The sequence below is a fragment of the Eublepharis macularius genome, chromosome 6 (assembly GCF_028583425.1).
Source record: "Eublepharis macularius isolate TG4126 chromosome 6, MPM_Emac_v1.0, whole genome shotgun sequence".
Classification (NCBI taxonomy): Eukaryota; Metazoa; Chordata; class Lepidosauria; order Squamata; family Eublepharidae; genus Eublepharis; species Eublepharis macularius.
Window position 1 is genome coordinate 35,633,874 of NC_072795.1, and position 21,567 is coordinate 35,655,440.

The following is a 21,567-nucleotide window of genomic DNA, read 5'->3' on the forward strand; positions in this document are numbered from 1 at the left end:
CTGTATTGCCGTGGTCTTGGCATTGTAGTTCCTGACGTGTGGTGGCATTCTGTGTGGCCTCAGGCTTCCTACATTATTCTGACCACTGAGTGAAAAAATAGCATAGCTGTTGACTCCTGTGAACACAAGGAACTGCCTTACACTGAATCAGACCCTTGGTCTACCAAGACCAGTGATGTCTGTGGTGGTAGGTACCTGCTCTTCAGAGTTTCAGGATGACATCTTTCATATCCCCCGCTATGTGATCTTTTAACTGGAGATGCCAAGGACTGAACCTTGAGCCTTTACCTTCAAAGCAGATGCTGGACCAGCGAGCCTACATTATCAGGGTAAGGTAAAGTCTCAGCCAGAGACAGTGTGTGCTGCCTGTGATTGGGCTGACTTATTTGCCAATGGAGAGCCACTGATGTTGGGCTACTGCCATGATTGTGGTAGGAATTGCCCCATGTTGGGAGAGTGGACTCCTAAGTTTCCTATGGAAAGGGGCCCATAGTGAAAATCACACACATGCTAGCCCAGAGCAACACTTTAAAATAATGTTCTGGGGACTTCTCAAGGAGGGCAATGGAAAGAGAGAAAAGTGAAGGGGGAAGATGTATTCAGTTAAGGCAAGTACACCATCTTCCTCATTGCCAAAGTGTGTCTGGGCAGAATTAGACATTCTGTGGCTATTTTTTTCTGACATTAAAAAAGAAACATATGTGCCTAGGGTCAAGGGTTATTTAATACTGTCCTGTTTCTGCCCAAAGGTCATCACCCCAACTCTTCCCCCTCCCCACAAGAATTTTTACAGGTATCTGTATGTTTTCCTCAGTCTCGGTGAAAGTTCCTTGTGGTGATCTTCCCATGGTGGGCTCCCCCATCAAATTGCCAAAAAAAAAAAATCCAAACAAAACGCAAAACAGTGTTTGCGTTCGACTTTTTAAAAGTAAAGGGGAACTCATCTGGAAACTGCATAATGTGTGTTCTTCCCTCTTCTTTGTACTTCCTTCTTAAATCTATTCCAATCCCAACCTATTAAAGAACAGTGGAGGGACTGACTTGGAGAGGATATGGGGATGGGTCTGTAGGAGCAGCCCTGCACATCCAAACCCTGGCATGGGTACTTCTCTTGTAATGAGAGAATTCTTCTCATTTTCCTACAACCAGCAGACACAACGGCAATTAGTTACCTGTATGTGTAACTAGTTTGGTTTGTACTTAGCAGGAAGAAAGGGCCATCCTACAATACTGGGAGGAGTAAGGAGAGAAGGTTCCTCTATATACAAATCAGGCAGGTGAGCGTCTGACATTTCTCCCTCCTTACTAAAGAGAGATTGCTAATGTACCTATGGAGTACCAAAATACAAATCCCCAATGTAGCTGCGATTGATAAATTCCCTTTGTTCATGAAGATGATTGTCATCAGGGCTTTCTTTCTGGGAAAAGAGGTGGTGGAACTCAGTGGGTTGCCCTCAGAGAAAGTGGTCACATGGCTGGTGGCCCCGCCCCCTGATCTCCAGACAGAGGGGAGTGTAGATTGCCCTCCGCGCCACTGAGCGGCGCGGAGGACAATCTCAACTCCCCTCTGTCTGGAGATCAGGGGGCGGGGCCACCAGCCATGTGACCATTTTCAAGAGGTTCCGGAACTCCGTTCCACTGCGTTCCTGCTGAAAAAAAGCCCTGGTTGTCATGAAGGCAAGAAGAAACCACTTGTGTACTATCTTAAGTGCCAGATTTAAGACTAAAGGGTTTGACTGTAGGGTATGTTGGGCAGACAGTCAAGTTGTCATCTACATTATCTCCACAATGCAGTATACAGTACTGAAATTAGGCTTTTTTGCCATTTTATTTGAAGTATATTTCCCCACACTTTTTATGATAGCTTCTCCCAGACTATATTGATGAATTCTACCCCCACCCCACCCCCAGGGATAAGTGCAACTAGCAAATGAGAGAACTTGTAGCCATCTCTAAGTGAGGGGTTATTATATGTTTGTCTAGCTGTAGTTAGGAATAGAATTCTTACCTTAGATTTAAGCCCAATTTGCTATCTTACCATGAGCCTACTGACTGTGCAATTCTAAGAACACTTTCCTGGAAGTAAACCCCACTGAATAGCTGTAGATCTGAGTAGGATTCTTAGTAGATTCTCTTAGGATGGCACTGTGAGACGTTTCTTCTTTCGCTAGTTTATTTTCTACTTCTCAGAAGTTTAGGATCAGAGATAAACCCGGCCTGGTATTTATATTAAGAAATACACTGATGGTTCAGTTTCCTTACACATGTTCTGTCTACTGAAAGGGAGACCCTGGACTCCATGGCTGCAAATATGCTCCAGAAACCTTTCAAAATATCTGTCTCTATGCAGACAGATGCAAGCTGGCTTTATGATCACTCATCCAAGAAAAAGCGTGAGTAATGGATTTATTGTGATTTTTACACATACAAAAGAGTAGAAGGAACAATCTCCTTCATTGTACAGTCCAATGCTAGGCATGCTCACCTTAAGTTCCACTGAGGTTAGATCCAATGAAACTTAGACATTTTCAGTCTATAAAAAACAATTTGTCTGGGAGTTGTGCAGGAAAAGGAGAGGCAGTTTTAACCAACATTGTATAGGAGAAAAGACCTTTTGAAACATTAATCTTTTTCTCTTTAAAATATTAATAACAAAGCAGGGATCCTGGTTTTGGAACAGCAAAACAGGGTGGAGGTGGAAGAGTTAAAGACAGGTTCTCTTTCCAGCACAGCCCCAAGGAAATTAATGCTACAGGGGCCTGCAAATGGCATCTTATGGACCTATGCATGTCATCTGTTTGAGCCTTTAAGCTGAGTTCCATCCCAGAGAAAGAGCTCCCCTACCTCCTTCTCCCACTACAGCCCCCTATGTTCCCCTAAAAGCCATTCCTGAGATTCAGGGAGGATTCAACAACAGCCTAGGAAGTGGGAGTGTTTGCAGCTGGGGGAGAACACTGATGGAAATTATGGACACCCACTTGTTTAAGCACAAATACCTTTTGCTCACACAACCAACCCTTTCAATCTAACATGGCTGAGTGTACCTAGGAATTATCTATTTACAGCATAGCCCAGGCAAGCCTAACCCTGTCAGATCGCAGAAGTTAAGCAAGGTCAGCCTTGGTTAGTAATTGGATGAGAGACCTCCAAGGAGGACCAGGGCTGCAGAGGAAGGCAATGGCAAACCACCTCTGTTAGTCACCTTGAAAACTCCAGCAGGGGGTGCCGTAAGTTGGCTACAACTTGATGGCACTCTCCACCATAGTGGGGAAATTAAACAGTATAGTAATTTCCAGATCCTATCCCAATGCAACACAGTGGTAGAATTTAGAAACAAAAGATTCAAACCAGAAGCACTATACTTCAGACTTCTAACTACAGGCTCGAACCACTTCTTATATGGAACTGGTTTATTTTAGGGGACTATATTAAGCACTTCATGGGTGTGCCTGACAGAGTATAGGAAGAGTTGTCTATGAGCCAAGCTACAAGAGACGAATTACACGAGGAGGAGCACATGACGGGAGTCACAATGTTAGCTGGGAAGCTGAGTTTTAAAAGAGATCGGAAGGTTTTGTTAATTTCCCCTCTCTACAGAGCCAGGGAGATTGCAGTTCAGAGGGTTTGTTAATTTCCTCTTAGCCTCCAGAAGGCTCTGTCAGTTTCACCTCCCCTTCTAACAGGCAAAGAAGAAACAAATAAACCATCTGAGAAGCAATCTTTGCTGGCTTTGTAGAGAGGGGAAATTGACAAAGCTTTCCAATCTCTTTTAAAACTCAGCTTCCCAGCTAAAATTACGACTCCCTTCACATGCTCCTCCTCATGAAATTCATCTCTTGTAGCTTAGCTCTATGTTGCATCTATATGGCAGTACACAGGATGGTGTGTGTGAAGTGATACACTTAAAAATATCTCAGTAGGGATTATTATACCTTTTCTCCACCACGCCCCCTCACCTTCTTCCTTCTGCTTGTTCTAGAGGAGTCTGTTCACATTTGCAGATATCACTATGATTTCCTACACATGATTAAACTTCACCGGTGGGACAGAGTTCCAGTGTTTCATCATGGAAAATTTCCAGCCAGAGATTGCCACCAACACTCAAACTGAACCTGGGCTGGTGGTGTTTTGCTCCTAAAAGTGTTTGCTTTAGTAATGGGATCACACTGAACAGCCAGATTAGATTCTGCCCATTATTGATGCCTATTTTCAAACTAGCCTCCACTGATATGTTTTCTCTTTGAAGAGCGGAAAAAGTGGACATTTGTTGAAAGGCCATGTATCATATTTATCCTGCTTTCCTTTCAGCTAAGATGAAACTGAAGAAAGATGGCCGCCTTCTTGAGAATGGTAAATTGATTCCACCCAGTACATTATTTTCTTTTTTCCTGTTTATAAATACCACTTTTATATCTCAGCAGTACCACAGAATACCAGCATGAGAGCCAACTGGGTGTGAACTTAGAAGTAACTTCTGCCCGCTCATCGACTCCTCCACCCTGTGCCTCATGCCATTCAGCTTTCTTAAACACATGCCTATTACTCAACCTCAGTCCTTGGTGCGCAAATGGGAATATTCATTAACCACTGTAAATGGGTGTTGTGGCGATCCACGAAATAAGCCTTGTAATGTATTTTGTACATTAAGGCTGGAGGCATTTTTTTTAGGAGAGCAGAAGGCAGCTTGAAAGAAGGTTTGTGAATTGTAGCATACACAATCTCATGTTCTGCAGGTTTTTTGTACTGGGTCCAAAACCTGTCAAATTGAGATGTCCCAATGGGGCAAAAGGAAGGAGCCCAACATCTCTCATCAACCAATTTCTGTTCTCAGATTATCTGATTTCAGCCTAAGGCTTTATTCATGGTAGTGCTTCTTGCATTGTTCCTTTCCATTCTGTGCCTCCTTGTTTCAGGATATTCCTTTTCTGCTCTTTGTGAATTTTCACATGCAAATATCAGCTCAGGACACTTGTGATAAGCACTTACAGCCAGACTACAAGTGACAGTGGCCGTGGGTCCATCCCATGGCTGCAGAAGCCGTTTTAAAAACAGTTGTCATTCTTTTAAAAATGGCCACAGGCCCTTAACTGGATCATGCACATGGCCCACCATGTGCCTTTTGAGGTGCCCATACAACTCCCCTCCCCGCCATTGCTGTTTCAGTGCCTGAAAAGGTGCAAAGGGGGAACAAGAGCTCCTGGAGCTGCTGTGCCACACTTACAATCCGGATAGGGGCCACACAGCAATTTTAAAGAACTACTTTAAAATGTCATTGGCAACAACAGGATGGACCCGTGTCTGCTGTCACTTATAGTGTGGCTCTTACTCACAAGTAGATCGGCTTGCACTTGCTATTTGAAATAGCAGGCTACAGAATTTGCTGACAAGTAAACATCCTTACCTGAAAGTTCAAATAGCAGGTTCATTTTTCCCCACTTCGTAAATGCTCTGCTCTTCTTTGAATACATTTTCCAGTATTCAAAATGCAATTTCTTGTATCACAGAAAATGTGAGTCTTAGTCCAGAATACAGCCATTGTAATGGTCAGCTGTGGGAAGTGGATGCAAAAATACCATATAAAACTTTATGGCATAAGCTTTTGTGGGCTATATAGCCTGTACCATCAGACATAAACATCTGATAAAAGTGGGCTCTAGTCCACAAAAGTTTATGCTGCAACAATGATGCTAGTCTTTAAAGTACCACAAAATCTCCATTTGGTTTTACCATGTCCCCCATAATTTTGTGGCTTGTGTTTGTGTGTGTGCATGTTTTACAGTGCAATTTTTAGCAGAATTTCATCCTCCTGAGCCCATTGGTGAAGGTAAGGCAGCATGATATAGCCCAATCTCAGATCTTGAAAGCTAACCAGGGTCAGTACTTGGATAGGCAACCACCGAGGAAGACTCTGCAGAGGAAGGCACTGGCAAACCATCTCTGCTTCTCACTTGCCTTGAAAGCCTCTTGCTGGAGTCACCATAAGTCAGTTACAACTTGATGGCACACATGCATGCAAGCCCATTGCTGCCTCTCCACTAAGCAAAGTTTGGAACCTTCCTCCAGCGTAAGCAGGCCTTCTTCCAACAGAAGTGTCATTTGCTGGAAGAAGGCTCCTTATGGTAGAGGAATTTCCTCCAGCTGAACAGAGGATACATGCCATTGATGTCAATGGATTTCAAAGGGTATAACTCTGCTTTGGATTGCACTTTTAGTGACTGGGTGCTCCTCCACTATATTCCTGATGTATAGAAACATACGTATAACCTGAAAACAAAAGAGAATTTGACACCTGGCATTCCACTATAACTGTAGAGAAACAATATTTCAGTGGCATGCCAAAAGTCAAGTCAAGAACATGTCAGCAGAAGCAAATGCCCCACTCTCAGTGGCCAGATGTGTTTAAGTGAACAGGGCAAGGTTATGCTGACAGCTGTCGAGCATCCACAGGGCTACGTGAGCCAGCTCTGGCAAGTTGCTGAACAGCAGTGTCACTGATTGACTCTGAGCAGAACCACAAGTGACAAAAGGCACAGATTGGACACTTGTCAGCTTCCCTCAAGTTTTGATGGGAAATGTAGGCAGTTTGGCGGAATGTTGGACAAGTGACAGTTGAAATGTCCATTGGACAGCAGTCAGAGAGCGAAGCTGCGAGACCAGGATGCCTACATTTCCCATCAAAACTTGAGGGAAGCAGACAAGTGTCCAATCTGTGCCTTTTGTCACTTGTGGTTCTGCTCTTTGTTGCCAACTCTTCTTGAGTCCTGTCCCTGCCACTGGACATTCACAGAAGGGTGGAACAGAAGTAGAAGTCTACTAAAGGCACATTCATAGAGCCAAATGATGCATTCTCAGTGTGGCGCTATGTCTGCAGCATACAAGAAAACATGAAGAATGTCTCTGGAAAAGGCAGGTACCTTTTTCTCCGTAACACTCAGAGCTGCACATTTCATTGCTGTGCAAACCGATAGGGGATCAATGCAAGTTTTCGCAACCTGCCTTGCCTTGTCTACAGAGGGGGCCTGCTTAGGCTTTCAGCAAACCCACTAGTCACATCTAAAAAGCAAGAACTTGCCTATTTCCTAACTAATTTTTATTGATGTTTAGATATCTACGCTGTCCTGTCCCAAGATCTCAGCAGTTTAGACATTTTATGCGACACAGAGGTATGAATCACTTGATTTTTAATTTAAAATATATTCCCATTTAAGGTGCCCCAATGCTGTACCTGTGCTGCTACCCCTTGCACCCAATCTTACCCAAGAGTAATCCCATGGGGAGATTCTCACCACAGTGGTCTGAAGACTGAAATTTAATGGTCACTTATTGTATGTTGTTTTTCTGCTTTTTTCCAAGTTTAAAGAAGAATTCATAAAGCTGTTTCAGGAATCACTGAAAACACTATCCAGTGTGGGGCCTCCAACTATCCTAGCATATAGACGGGAATTATCACGAGGAGACATTGAGATAGGGGTGAGGGCTCTTTCTGCTCATTGATTATTTATTTATATAACTCATAATCTCTTTTTTTCACTGAGACACAAGGCTGATTACATAGTGCATGTCAATGATTTTTATAATAACCACGAAGGTGTGCGAATAAAATAATTATATTTCACAGATCAGGGCAATCTTTTAACCATCCTCAATTATTTATATCAATGGTTTGTTCTATAGTTGTAGGGAGCTGTGGGTATTTAACAGGATAGGTGTGGTCTCCTCCCACCTGTTTGATTGTGATTGTAAATATACATTGATTTGCGTACTTATTGCATCATTGGTGGGCTAGTTGCTCTTCCATTCCCTGTAAGATTGATCTATAATGTTGAGGCTTGATAGAACATGACTCATCAGTTGTTCACAGACTTCTTGTGTGCTTGTTTGTCATAAATCTAAGAACGCACAGTAGGCTCATATGGCCTGAAGTCTTGCACAATCCTCTTTGTTTTGATCCCTCTACAGAATGAGGGAAAACTGCCCCTTGAGTTGCCAGTCATTCCTTGGTCCTTATTGATCTTTGGGGTGGTTATTGGAGTAAGGGAGAATCTATTTATTTATTTACTTACTTTATACCACACATTTCTCCACAATTGTGACTCAAAGCAGTTTACATTGTTCTCCTCCCTGTTATCCTCACAACAACCCTGTGAGGTAGGTTAGGCTGAGAGCGTGTGACTGACCCAAGGTCACTCAGAGTCTCTACATGAGATGCCTTGGCACGTGTTCGTCAAGTGTAGGGAGATGCAATGTTAGCTGGGAAGCACAGTTATAAAAGGGCTGGTTGAGATCCTTCTTCAGTGTGTGTGTTAATTTCATCTTTGCTTCCCTGGAGACTCTGTCAATTTCACCTTTCCAGTCTAAAACTGTGTGGAATTCGCAACCAGAGTGAGGAATGGAAATAGGCTGGAGCTGCCTTCCAGAGCCAGGCTTGGACCTGGAGAGGTTATAATGGGCTGAAGTTTCCCTTCTGGCATTTCAGAGACCCTTCACACAGCTCCAGAGTATAGCAAAGCCTTTGCCCTGCCACCAGCTCTGCCTTTTTAAACTACCCTTCCCAGCTAACATTGCATCTCCTGACATGTGTTCTTCATGTCAGATATCTCGTGTAGAGAGACTCTGAGCAAGCTTCCATGGCAGAGTGGGGATTTGAACCTGGGACTCCCAGATCCCGGTCTGACATTCTAACAGCTACACCATGTTGGCGCATTAGGCCAAAGCTAGACCATCCTTATTTTATCTAAACAAATCAGTCATGCTGGTCCCAGGGCCTGGTTGGAAGGCATATAACAAAATAGCCTTGCTGAAGCAAAGGAGGTCTAGGTTGGGTCATTTCCTGGAAGAGCGATCTCCTAGGAAGCCTGTATATACTCCCTTGAGTTCCATGGTGGAAGAAGGCTGGGATAGAAATGAACTGCTTGTGATGCTTCTGGATGCCTATGGGCCCTGTAGCAGTGGAGAGGGGGGAACATCTGGGGGAGGGCTGGCTTTGAGCAATCAAGGAACTGGCAAGCAAAGCACCGAGCAGCCCTTCTCTCTTCCCTCTTGCCATTTTGCCACTCAAGATTCCAGCCTTCCTTTTCCCTGAAACAAATGACAAAAGAAGAAGGGCAGAAAAAGGGATGGTATAAGTAACATGAAATTTGGCCTTGAGGGATGACTTGCATGTTTTTTGAAATCACAAGTGTTACAATCCTTCCAGAATTTTACCACTTTGTAATTCAGGTTTAGGATTGCATGACTGAATGATCTCCCCAATAAGACTTTCTTATTTACATGATTGAATCCTCCCCCCACCCTGGTAAAACCTTTTTCATGGAAAGTTAACATATGAGACAGAAGAGGGTGTCATGTTGCTTTATTTATTTATTTACTTCATTTATACCCCCATTTTTCTCCCCTATGGGGACCCAAGCAGTTCACGTCATTTTTGTCTCCATTTTATCTTCCTTCTTTCTACTTTTCTGCATCCTGGGACATTTTTAAGTTAGGCAATTGTTCAAATATGTGACCCTCTACTTGCCTTCTGAAGTTATGCTGACCCGGAAGGAGTGAAATGAATTGGATTGGAGGAACAACCAAAGAAGTTTCAAAGAAACAAACAACATTGTGGGGAGAGGAACTAATCATTGTCCAGAGACAATCCGATTCCAAGAACCTGGGTGGAAAAAGCAGTTTCTCTTGCCTGCATTGCTTCTTGTCAAGCTCTCTGGGAGCCAGATGGCTCTAAGATACCTAATGAAATAACAAATTGGATCATTTACAGTTGCCTGTAATCCCTTTAGAAAGTAAAAGGAAAATGAGACTCTCCAAGCTGTCAGTGTTAGCCCAGTTCACCATCTGGTTTGGACAGGAATACAGACAAAGACAAATGAGCGGTGGGTGAAGGTTGAATGGTCTTGGTTCATTGCTACTGAATGCCATCATGTACTCCAATGAAAATGTAGCTCTGCAGGCCAGCAGCAAAGGTATGAGGATATGGAGGAATATTCAAGGAGTCAGGGAAATATGCTCTGTTGATTTGATAGAAAAAATGGATTGGAAAAAGACACCCCCTTCTTGGATCTTGCTTTAGACTCCCTCTTGCATCTTAGTATTTTGCTAACATAATTGTATATCTTCTCTTTGAAACTGGAGTTGGCTTCTTTTAAAAAATCTTCAGGCGTACTCCCAGTTTTTGGAAACTGCATTCACTGTGTGAAAATTATCCACTGTAAATTTTTGATGAAAATCCGTTGCATTAAAAAAAAATCAAAACTTGTGAGGGTTGGTAGAGAAGCATGAGCAATATTACTAAAAAAGCCCAATTCTTCTACAAAAATGACAGTAACTGAAGTTGAGTTGCTGTTACTATTGTTAATGATTGTTAGGCATGTGACAATGTGACAAAGCAAGGAGCAGTTGTTTCATACATGTATGTAACAACATTTAGTTCTAGTTCTTTGCTTACCTAAAGTACCATATGTTTCCCTGGTGATTATTTGTCTCATTAACCAAACACTCCTAAGAAGAGTTACACCTTTCTAAGCCCATTGACTTCTAGAGTGTAACTTTCCCAAGGAGCCATTATATATAAGTAACTTCCACACTGAAGTCAATATTGTTTTAAACATTCTTAGCTGCTGCACCGGATTGTGTCATAATGCGTTTGTCACATCTAAATGTAGGTCACATCTAAATTAAGATGTACATCTAAATGTAGGGCTGGGTTGCAGCCAAAATGTATGTTTTTAAGGAAACATTTTATGCATTCATAAAGATCAAGGGTCCAGTAGCACCTATAAGACTAACAAAATTTGTGCCAGGGTATGAGCTTTCATGAGTCACAGCTCACTTCTTCAGATCATAAAGATGTTAGAGGAAGTAGCTTGCTCATTTAGCTTTTATGATGCTACAAACCCCTTCTTTATCTTAGGTGCTGTAATTTTATCTTATTTTTCTCTGTTAAATCTTGGAATGCATTACATAGCTCTAGAATACTGGACAAAATTAAACTTTTTTGATCACAAGATGAATCCCTCCTTCTGCCGCCCTCCCCCAGCCTGGCTTGCTGAAATCTTGCTCATTGAAAGAAAAATTGCGTATTGAAGTTTTGATGGGTCCAAATGGATTTCATCAGTTAGACTGAATTCAGGTGCATCACAATGAGTTTGTTTGCAGTTGCTACAAGTCTCATTCACAGCCAGTCTTGCACACTCCCTCCCTCACCCCTTTCGCTTCCCTTGCACAGTATACTAAAAATTAGTTGTGAGGACTTGGGCTTATAAGAAGAAATTGGGGGGGGCAATAAGGGTTCCACAGAAGTAGCTTCATCCAGTCTTGTTGTTGCAGTGGAGAATGTACACAGACCTCCTCTTTGTTCCATCCTGAATTAATGGAGATTGTCCAATTTACATTGTGTGGTGAATGTAGACATTTTTACAGCAACAAAGTGGGAGACACTTTGCTGGCATAAGAGCTACCTGCTTTGAGTGAGCATGATGTAGCGGTTAGAGTATGGTAGTCTGGGAGACCCAGGTTTGAATCCTTACTTTATTATGAAGTCACTCTCAGCCAAACATACAGTGATGCTGAGAGGATAAAATAGGTGCGGGAGAAGGGGACTAAGAGTGCAATCCTGTAGAGAGTTACTCCAGTCTAAGCCCATTGAAGTCAATGGGCTTAGACTGGAGTAACTCTCCATAGGATTGCACTGTATCTGTCCCTAAACTCCTCCTTGGAGGAAGGGTGAGATAAAAAACCTAATAAATAAATAAAGAAGGCTAACCAAGATCTACCTAACCTAAGAATTCAGGGTTTACATCAATTCACTTCACTTCCTTCAAAAAGTGAGACCACTGATGTAATCAATGTTATGGAAAACCAATTTACAAATATAAAAATTACAATGCATACACCAATGCCATTAAAATAGCAGTGAAATAAAAATATGATCAAAGGAATGCTATTCTTGACAAGCCTGAAGCATGATGGTTATCACTAATATTTTCAACGCTTTGTCCCCGTTCTTCTCTACAGTTGGAGGAAGAATGCCCTGCCCACTGTGAGTTCTGTGGCAGCTTGTTGAGAGACTTTCCTTCATTTGAAAGTCTACAAAAAATAGAAGAATATGGACCTGTAAGTAATGGGAAAGCATTCTTCTGGACTCTGGGCAAAGCCCGGGAGAGACCATGTCGCCATGTAATAGCTGGACTTTGCTTTCCAGCTCTTCTGTTGCCCGCGGTTCAGAAGCCTACTAGAGTTCCTTGTGACTGAAAAAGAGCGCATTGCAAAGATGGGAGGGGAGCTGATTAATATAGCCCCTCATAAGGCCCACGGAACTGAAGCAGAGAGGAAATTGGCACGGGAAAGGGCCCGTCAAAGGTACTGCTTGCTTAAATGTCTTCAGGAGTAAATTTGTATCTTTGGGGCAAGCTGGCATAAAAAAATTTAAAGCAGTAAGAGAAATGTATGGGAATGGGGGGGAGCATGTACCCCATGAGTTTTCCTGCTTCAGAGTCAGAAGCTCAGGCCTGGACTCTTTCACACAAGTTGTCCAGTGGCCCCTTGGAGACCAACAAGCTTTTCAGGGTATGAGCTCATACCCTAAAAAGCTTGTTGTTCTCTAAGGGGCCACTGGACTCAAATCCTGCTGTTCTGCTGTGGACCAAAATGGCTACCCACCTGAAACACACAAGTACATATACCTGAACTTCGCCAGCCATTTCAGCTGTGGGAAAAACTGCTTGGGAGGGGGAACTTTTAGAAGAGCAGCTTTTCCGTAACACTGCTACGTCGTCCATTACCTGCAGTATTCTTCTGAGAGCTTCTGAAACTCAGGGAGCCAGGAATTTATGCCATGTATGCTTTGATTTTTGCAGAATGCGAGAGAGACAAATGGCAAAACAGTTGTCCTTCTTGTTGGCGCATCAAGAAAAAGATATCTCTCCAGTACATTCCACTCCTGAGTGTGAGTTGGACTATTCTGTGGTTGCAATGGATTGTGCTTGTTAGTATGCATAATAGTCAGAATAATCGCAGCAAAGGAAAATAGCCGCCTTCACTCTTGTACATCACGGACAAACCCAGACTGGAGGAATTCAGTATTGTAGTGCTGTATGTACGTGTCAAAAAGAACATGAAAACTCTGAGTGGTCATCATGAATGTAGCAAGCTGCCTTCCACCAAGTCAGATCATCGGTCCTTCTAGAGTATGGCCTACTCTCATAAGCAGCAACGTCTTGAGGTCTCAGGCAGAGAAAAGTCTTTCTGAGCATCAGCTTCTGGACGAACTTGAAAAGGGCAAGAGTCCGGTAGCACCTTTAACGAAATTTGTGATAGGGTATGAACTTTCGTGAGCCACAGCTCATTTCTTCAGATACCTGAAGAAGGAACTTGGAGGAGTTTGGCACGGGATCTAACCCGATGTCTCGTGCATATCAAGCACACGCTCCACCATGAAGCCTTAGCTCCTCCCCAAAGAGAAATCCTGCTCCCTACTCTGTGCCTGTTTCACATTTTTCACTGTTTGGATCATGGCATCTCTTCTCCTTTTATGCAGCAAGGACGTTGTAGTCCTGTCCCCAGCAGCAGGAAGACAACAAGTTCCCAGGCATTATAGCCAACTGTGTGGGAAATGAAACGGGCTTTCCGTATCACAGCAGATTTCTGCTTTGGGATCATTAGCAAGATAACAGAAGGATCCCTAGTTTTATATTTATTTATTCATAGAAGTACACAAATCAGTATCTCGTTAAAGCTGTGAAGATGCACAGTGAGGAAATATGGGTCATGTACATTTAGGCTTACTGAATTCTATCATATTGTGATGGCCAAATATATATGAGGAGATTAGTGTGCATGAAATAATAATGGTATGTTTGGTTTTCTTCAGAGATTGTAAAGCTTTTGAAGGTGATCCACACACTGACATACCAGTATGACAGATAACTCAAGTCTGGCATCAACCAATGGATCCCACACTGTTATCAGTTAGTCCAAATGTACTACCAGGATCAGCCATAGGGAGCAATGAGCAGTGGTGCTTCTATCCCCACCCTCCAATAATAACAGATACTTCATCTATGAATTCCTTCTTTTCTCATTGCTGAGGAAACTCACACATGAATCAAAACCTCAGTGGTTTTGTTTCATGAATCTAGAAATAATGCCCAGTACGTTTCTATTGTAGTAAACTCTTCTCTCAGATACCAGTGTGTAAGTATATGTCGCCATAGACCATAGCTTGTTAACCATGGTTTGATCAAACCCAGTTAATTGAGATGTTTGAATGCAGATAGTCTAACAAACTCTGGTAAGCTGTGATTTCACACTAGTATTTGTTAACTACAGTTTCTGCTAATTGTGGTTTGTTATGACATCTGAATTTCCCAGACTACAGTTTGTTGGGTAGCATGGTCCCTTGTTGCTACCTAACCACAGAGATGTCAGTGTGGGAAGGATATCCTTCATCTTGGGATGTGGGAGAGGAAGCAAGCCATCATTTATATACAAACCGGGGTTTGTTATTTATATCTGGAAGAGTAACCAAGTTTTGTTGAATAACATTAATTGGGATGCCTGAATGCAACTAATGACAAAGGTCTACAAGTTTTATAATTTAGGTACCATTTGAAAATATTTTAGATGATGTACTAAATGTGCATGTACTGATGATTTTACCCAAAGCCAGTGTAGCATGTAGTCCTAGTCTGTACCTTCTGACATGGCTGCACTGGTGTTGATATGCTCTGTTTGATGAAGATCTAAGAAACCAAGACTAGTGCCTAATACAACCATGGTAGGACAGTGTGTGGGCAAAGAACATAAAGCAGAGCTCTACTGGCAGAATAGATCATCCTCCATCTCCATGTGCCTCCAAAAATGGTGCTCTAGAGGGTCAGGGAACAGCTGGGCCACAACTATGGCAGAGGAGCAGCCCAAGTGGGAAATTTGCAAAATTTTCAGATTCCTCCTTGCATAAACTTCTGCTCATGAAAAGGTATCTCCGGATCCAGCTTTGTGTCACCGTACAGAAGCTATTTTTAAGTAGCCTCTACACAAGAAGAATTCCGTGTAGATTACCTCTAAGGCGATTGCTGAAAACCACTACCCAATGGGCAAAATAGTTTCTTACAAAACAAACAATGATTAAATCAATGTCAAATTTTCAGTCCCAAGAGTAGAACCTATCTTCACAGACAAGCCTGTATGCATGCCATATTTGGTCATCTGAACAGAATGTTAAACATTCCCCGATTCTTTAAAGTTGTGCAGAAGAAAGTAGTGGATATAAACGACAACATTAAAACAATATCTAAAACCATGTTGTAATTTTTAAAAACACTAAATAGAAACTTCTGACATCCTAATTAAGAAATTATAATTTTAAATAAATATTGGCTTAACCATTGCTTATTTTGTATGATTAGTGTGTGGTTAGACAAGGGTTGTATGCAACCTATGTTTTTGTGTTGGCACCACACACCAGGGTAAGTGGAAAGTTTGTCTGAAGAGGGAGCTCTGACTCTTGAAAGCTTACACCCTGAAAATCTTGGTGGTCTCTAAGGTGTCAGATAAGCCTCCAGCATATCTGCCATGTATTAAGTGTTCCTTGCTAGAGTAATATGCCTCTGAGTACATGCAGAGTAAAACCTGATTTCTGTTGTGTTGTTGCTAACTGCGTATCTTGCAAGCAAAGTGTTTTGATTTTGAGTTCCTGCCCAAGCCTGTGAACCTGATCTTGAATTCAACACAGAGACTGAACTAAGCTCCTCTCTTCCCTCCTCCCCTCTTCTCAGGCTCCACGCGCCAAAACCCCTAACAGACTTTTCTTCCCACTGGGGGGGGGGGGCGGTGAGCGGAGACACTAAGCTATAATTGACCTTGCTTTACTACCTTTAGGCATTCCAGCCAATTCCACTGTCATAGTATCTTGGTACTGGTATCTTTCTTTAATAAAAACATCTTTAACTCATATACCTGAGTGATGCAGTGAAGTGTTTGGGGAAGTACCTGACAAGACCTGACATAAAGTGCCACTGGATTCAAATCTTGTTGTTTAGCAATTGTTTATCTTAAAACAGCTCATTTTTCTGTAATGGACTCAGTATATATTTCTTGCTGCTTTATATTCTTTAGATAATAGACAACTCAAAACGATTTCCTACATTCTGTCCCAAGAGCCTCCTTCTTCAGCAAGCTGGACTACAGTTCCTCTAGTGCCAGTTGAACAAAGGGGGACTGAAGAGATTACCTACAGCGTCTCTTGCTGTGATTTCACCATTGCGGGTGGAAAGGTAAGCCCTGCTCTTGGGCCTTAAGTGTCCAAGTTGCTGTCCCTGTCCATAGACTTGGGCTTACACATCACCTCGGAAACTGTGGAACCAGAAAAGACTTGGAGGCCTCCATGTCTGCATACTGGTTAAGTATCTGGCCAACCTCTGGAAAATTCCTTGGTACAATCCTTCTAAAACTTTACCACTTCAGCATCCAAGTTGAGAGTGGCATGTTTGAATGTGGCCTGAAACGGCCTGGGGGTACTGTTTGGGAAATCCCACATGTATCTGGGAATATTAGAATCTGGGGATGCCAACCCGTTCAGAAAATCAATCAGCCCCAATCAATGCAACAAAGCACAACTCTTTGTATTGCTTGTTGCCACTATCCTTCTTTTAGCAACCTCCTTGCCTTTTGAAAGCTGATACTCAGGCAGATAACGACAGTTTTTATATGCATATTGTTTTCTTTCCATGTGCAGTTATTGAAAAACCAGTTCTTACAGCAATACTACAAAAATGGTGTAAAGTTTCTTACCATGTTTCCAGATGGGACGGCGCAGATATTGTATCCTTTGGTGGCTTATTCAATGTAGCTAGTGGCAGCATCTGAAACACATTTTGACAATATCTGAGTACGACCCTATCAAAGTTAAACACATTTAAAGTCCCATTGACTTGAATAAGAGAGTTAAGCGTACATTTAAAAATCACTGGTTGAAAACACTAAGACTTAAAAATGTTCAACTTAGTCTTAAATAATTATACTGTAGCAGGTAAAGCATTAGATGCGAACTGGGACGAATAACTTCAGTTATACATTCCCCCGTATAGCTCACTTGCAGTGTCATCCTAAGCGAGTTACATCCTTCAAAGTCCATTGAAGTCAATTAGCTTTAAAGACATATGTCTGTTAAGGAAAGCACTGTTGGTGACTTTAGACCAGTCCCTCTTTCCCTGCTTAATCCTGCCTCATGGTGAGGATAAATGTCATGTACATCATCGTGAGCTCATTGTAAGAACAGAAGGATAAAACCATGGTAAGTGATTACCTTTTCCCTGACCTAGGTAGCCCAGGCTAGCCAACTCTGACCAAATCTCAGAAGCTAAGCAGGGTCAGCCCTGGTGGTACTTGGATGGGAGAAAACCAAGGAAGGCCAAGGCTGCTATGCAGAGGCAGGCAATAGCAAACCACCTCTGAACATCTCCTGCTTTGAAAACCCTATGTGGTCACTGTAAGTCATCTGCAACTTGATGACACTTTCCAAGTGATGACCCCTACACACATGAATCCATCAAAGCTATCAAGAAGCATGTAATGCAGTGGGTAGGTGTGGAAACAAGGACTGGGGAGTCTTGAAGCCATGAAGCTCACCAGGTGACATTGGATTGGTCCTTGGGTTAGATCCAGACTAAATTTTGTAAGAGCAGAATGGAATTTCCTGTCTCCCCCCTCCTACTGCAGCCCACTTCTCTCCACAAAATGCTGCTCCTGGGGGATTGGGGACCCTCAGGAATGATGTGAGGGGGATCATGAGCAGGAAGGGGGAATTGGTAGAAATTTCAGATTTAGTTTCGATGCAACCCTTTGTCTCTTGTCCTAGCCTACTAACATTTGCATGTGTAGGTAGGCCAGTGATCATATTACGGGTTGGATACAGAGCATGTTTCTGCATGCTCAAGAGGCCCATGGAACTCGATTTTCCTGCTCCCCCCCCCCCCCCGCTCCATGGCAGCCTGAAAAGCCCCCTGAAATCCTGTTCCTGGGAGAAAGAAGACTACTAGGACCAGGACTGGGAAGGGCATTTTAGGTTGCTGTGAGAGGAAAGAGGCAAAAAAGTCTTTGCGCCTGTGAAAACATCAGTCTGGATGCAGACCTATGTTTGCAAAATGGAACATGGGGAGTGGAAATGAGAGAATCTTGCTTAGAGAAATGGCCACAGTACATCATTTATGATAGGCTTTTAAAAATTCTATGCATCCAATTAAGAGTGCCCAAGAATTAACTGAATGAAACCACCCCACACACTTGATAATGTGGCAATATTCCTAAGCAAGCAAATGGGCCGTAGGAACCTTATCTGTGTGCAGCTATCCCTCTGGGAATCTGGCAGTTATTGTTGTACAAAAGAAGGAGGATAGTGGTTATATTTGTATAGTGCAAGAAGACAGATCTGAGAATGCAGACATCCAAGCTGTGTTTGAGTCCTCTGGACAAGGGTCTTGTTATCATCCAAATGGAATTGTATGGTATGTCCATTTAAATTAGGGATTTGGGTATTTCTCTCTCTTGATGTGGTATAGATTATGCATTCCAATTTTTTGTATTTAATATAGAGGGTTGGTGGGTTTTGTCATTTTAACAGTACATCCAATGCAATCAAGCACTTCCTTTGGGTGGTTAAAACTACTGGTTTGCTGACCTTAAGCATGCATGACACTTTCACTACGTTCCAAATGGTAAGAGCAGTGGCCCAAAGAACACTGGACTCCAAAAGTGGACATGTTTTCTTCTCCTTTGATGGTCCATGAAATTTACAAATTTGGAAAGTTGAGAGCCCTTAAAGAAACACAAATGCCTGCAATAGTCCTCTTCCATCCAGCTTTAAACAGAAATGAAGTGGGAGGAAATTGGGAATAGCCCACGTGGGAATGGGAATCAGAGGACAGCAAGAGGTTCTGACCAGAGTCTGAACAAAATTGCTGGGCCAGGGATGAGCACCATGAGATAAAGAAGTGGCATGGTGAGACATGAAATGGTAAGATAAGGGTGAAAAGGTTGTCATCACTCATCGCTAGAAGGAGCAGACTTGCCAAAAGATACCCAGTGGGTCTGGCTTGTCCCACTTGTTTACCAAGTTTGGAGGTATCAAAGGCATAGAAATCTTTCTTGACTATGGAAATGGTGTTCCGAAGAGCTGGTTGGGATTATGTCAGAGCAAACAGGTTGAAGTATCAAGGTAAATAGATCTTCTGGGAGAGCTTGCTGGAATTTGGTCCTTTTCAGGAGGGAAAGTAAACCGACTTGGGCTGGTACCGCATACTGATAATGGTACCTCCCATCTTCTAATTTAATTCTCCCCAAGAGAAACAGTTCTTGCAAGAAATTTTAATTACTTCCATCCCTGGTTTAGGTTGGCAGACCGGGGGCTGGATTCAACCATCTTTTCAGCTGGTGAGGAAAGAAGACCCTCTGTGATCACCCAAAGAAATGCTATGCTAGGAATCCTGAGGCCTGCATGGACATAGACTATGTAGGAAGAGAGCTGTAATAAGGAGGGGAATTGGACAAGACTGTATGCAAAACTGGCTAGATACAACTGAAGGGTTGGGTGTGTACATGGAGGGCAAACAAAAGAGGAAAAATCATGTATGCCACCCTGAGCTTTTCCTAGGAAGGACAGGATAAAACTATAGTACACATAGCAATACAATTGTCTTTTTTATTCTTGGATGAACTCATTTCAAGTTGTTATTTTACTCCTTTAGGATAAATATTACAATTCGAGGAGGACATTACGCAGACCAAGATGGCAACAAAGTGAGAACATGGATCTGGCCAAACCACTTGCAGAAGTACACTCCTACCGTATCATTTAAACCCGTATTTGTATCCTTGAACCAGAATGTTGGTGTCAGGATTCTTGGGCAAGACAAAGTTGCCATTTCTTTCCTTGCAATGGGGAAACAAGCAAAAATCAATGTAGGAACCAAAGTGGAGGTAATTCATTTTAAAGAAACTAGGGGATGAATGAGTTTACATGTTTTAATAATCTGCAGTTGAGTTGGAAAAAGTGAGATTGTTTTATGAGTGAGGAGATAACCTTTTAGCAAAAAGAAAACAAACTGCTTAAAACTATTGGAGGTATTAGAAAATGACATCTACTGAAGACTGAAACAAAAGTGATCTGATGATTGTTGTGGATTTTCCTGGCTGTATAGCCGTGGCCTTGGCATTGTAGTTCTACAATGAACTACAATGCCAAGACCATGGCTATACAGCCCGGAAAATCCACAACAACCATCGTTCTCCGGCCATGAAAGCCTTCGACAAAAGTGATCTGGTTTGTACAGCACCATACAATTTAGCATCATTTGATCAAATGGTCACCCAAAACATTTGGATAATCAAGGTATACTACACTGAAGTAATGTCTCTATATATTCACAAAGCATTACAAAAGTTTGCACATGCAAAGTACATATGGAAAACCGAACTGGCTAATTGACAGTGTATTGAAATGAATGAGCTTAGACTGAGGCATACGATAGCATAGTTCTGTGAGACATGCATATATTGAAAGAAGATGCTACATGAGACCCTGGTGGCAGACCATACTGCTAAAATGTAGGAAGGTAGACTTGGGTTTTACAATCCTACCTGTAAAGCAATTTAGCAGTGGCATTAAAAAGTTTCTAGCATAAATCTAGTTTTTGTGAGTGCTAATCATTACATTATGCTTGAATCTGCTCTCCCCCGCCCTTAGTACCATCTTAGCAAGATTCTTCATTTCATCATTTTTCAGACTCAGGGTTTTTTTGTGTGATTCATATGAAGATATTTGAAAGTGAAAGCAGGAGATGTGACCTTTTTAATATACAGGAAGTATAATAAGAGATTATAAGGGCATAATCTCACTAGATGTTTTGCGGCTTGTATACGCCGCATGCCAAAAGAGATCTTTCTCAAAAGACTCACATGACTTGATTTGACGTTTGCTGTTTCACAGTTAAAATTAGTGTGAATAAAATAAGGCACCTGTATTGTTCTGTTTAAATTGGATTTGATTAAATTCCCCTATTAAAATAATCTGGTTTCATATGAAATCTGAATTCAATACACTGGGTAATCACTTCTAATCTCTCACAATTGGATCAACAGGTGGGAAGCCAGGATATACCAGCTCTTTACTCCAAATGCTGTAATGATGCAAAAAGGAAACAAGTCTGCATGAACAAAAGCTTTTGATTGCCCTTGTTAGTAAATGGGCCATGGTTAGCTGGCAATCAACATGCATCAACAACTGTATCACTCAGTTACCATTTACTTTTGTTTAGGAAATGTTTGAAATAACAAATGTGAAATTTTATTTTAATTGGCAATTTAAGGCAATCATTTTTCTTGGTGACTGAAACTGACCGGCTAATTCACCTCCTCCCTTGTAATGAATGAAAGGAGCCTGCTAGAAATCCGTCTAGATCATCACCTTGTTTCCTACAGAGATCAACCGGCCACAAAGTCCCCCTGCAGCCGGTATTAATGACATGGTACCTGTGCAAATGAAGGTTCCATCTAGGCATCATGGTTAATAAAGAT

The 21,567-nt window shown here is 42.2% G+C and overlaps 1 protein-coding gene across 4 annotated transcripts in view; it reads left to right on the forward strand.

Annotated features, from left to right (window-relative positions):
* The window catches only part of ERICH6 (glutamate rich 6), a 31,967-nt gene that overhangs the window by 7,712 nt on the left and 2,688 nt on the right, over positions 1-21,567 (forward strand). For 3 of the 4 annotated variants that reach the window (XM_054983718.1, XM_054983721.1, XM_054983722.1), the window contains 12 exons: positions 1,205-1,277; positions 2,284-2,393; positions 4,309-4,350; positions 7,105-7,163; positions 7,354-7,470; positions 12,013-12,111; positions 12,200-12,357; positions 12,855-12,943; positions 16,114-16,271; positions 16,733-16,818; positions 18,342-18,500; positions 19,740-19,971. In XM_054983718.1, coding sequence (XP_054839693.1) covers positions 1,205-1,277; positions 2,284-2,393; positions 4,309-4,350; positions 7,105-7,163; positions 7,354-7,470; positions 12,013-12,111; positions 12,200-12,357; positions 12,855-12,943; positions 16,114-16,271; positions 16,733-16,818; positions 18,342-18,500; positions 19,740-19,971 — 1,382 coding nt within the window. The remainder of the gene's footprint in view (positions 1-1,204; positions 1,278-2,283; positions 2,394-4,308; positions 4,351-7,104; positions 7,164-7,353; positions 7,471-12,012; positions 12,112-12,199; positions 12,358-12,854; positions 12,944-16,113; positions 16,272-16,732; positions 16,819-18,341; positions 18,501-19,739; positions 19,972-21,567) is intronic. The other variant, XM_054983719.1, reaches the window with a different exon arrangement.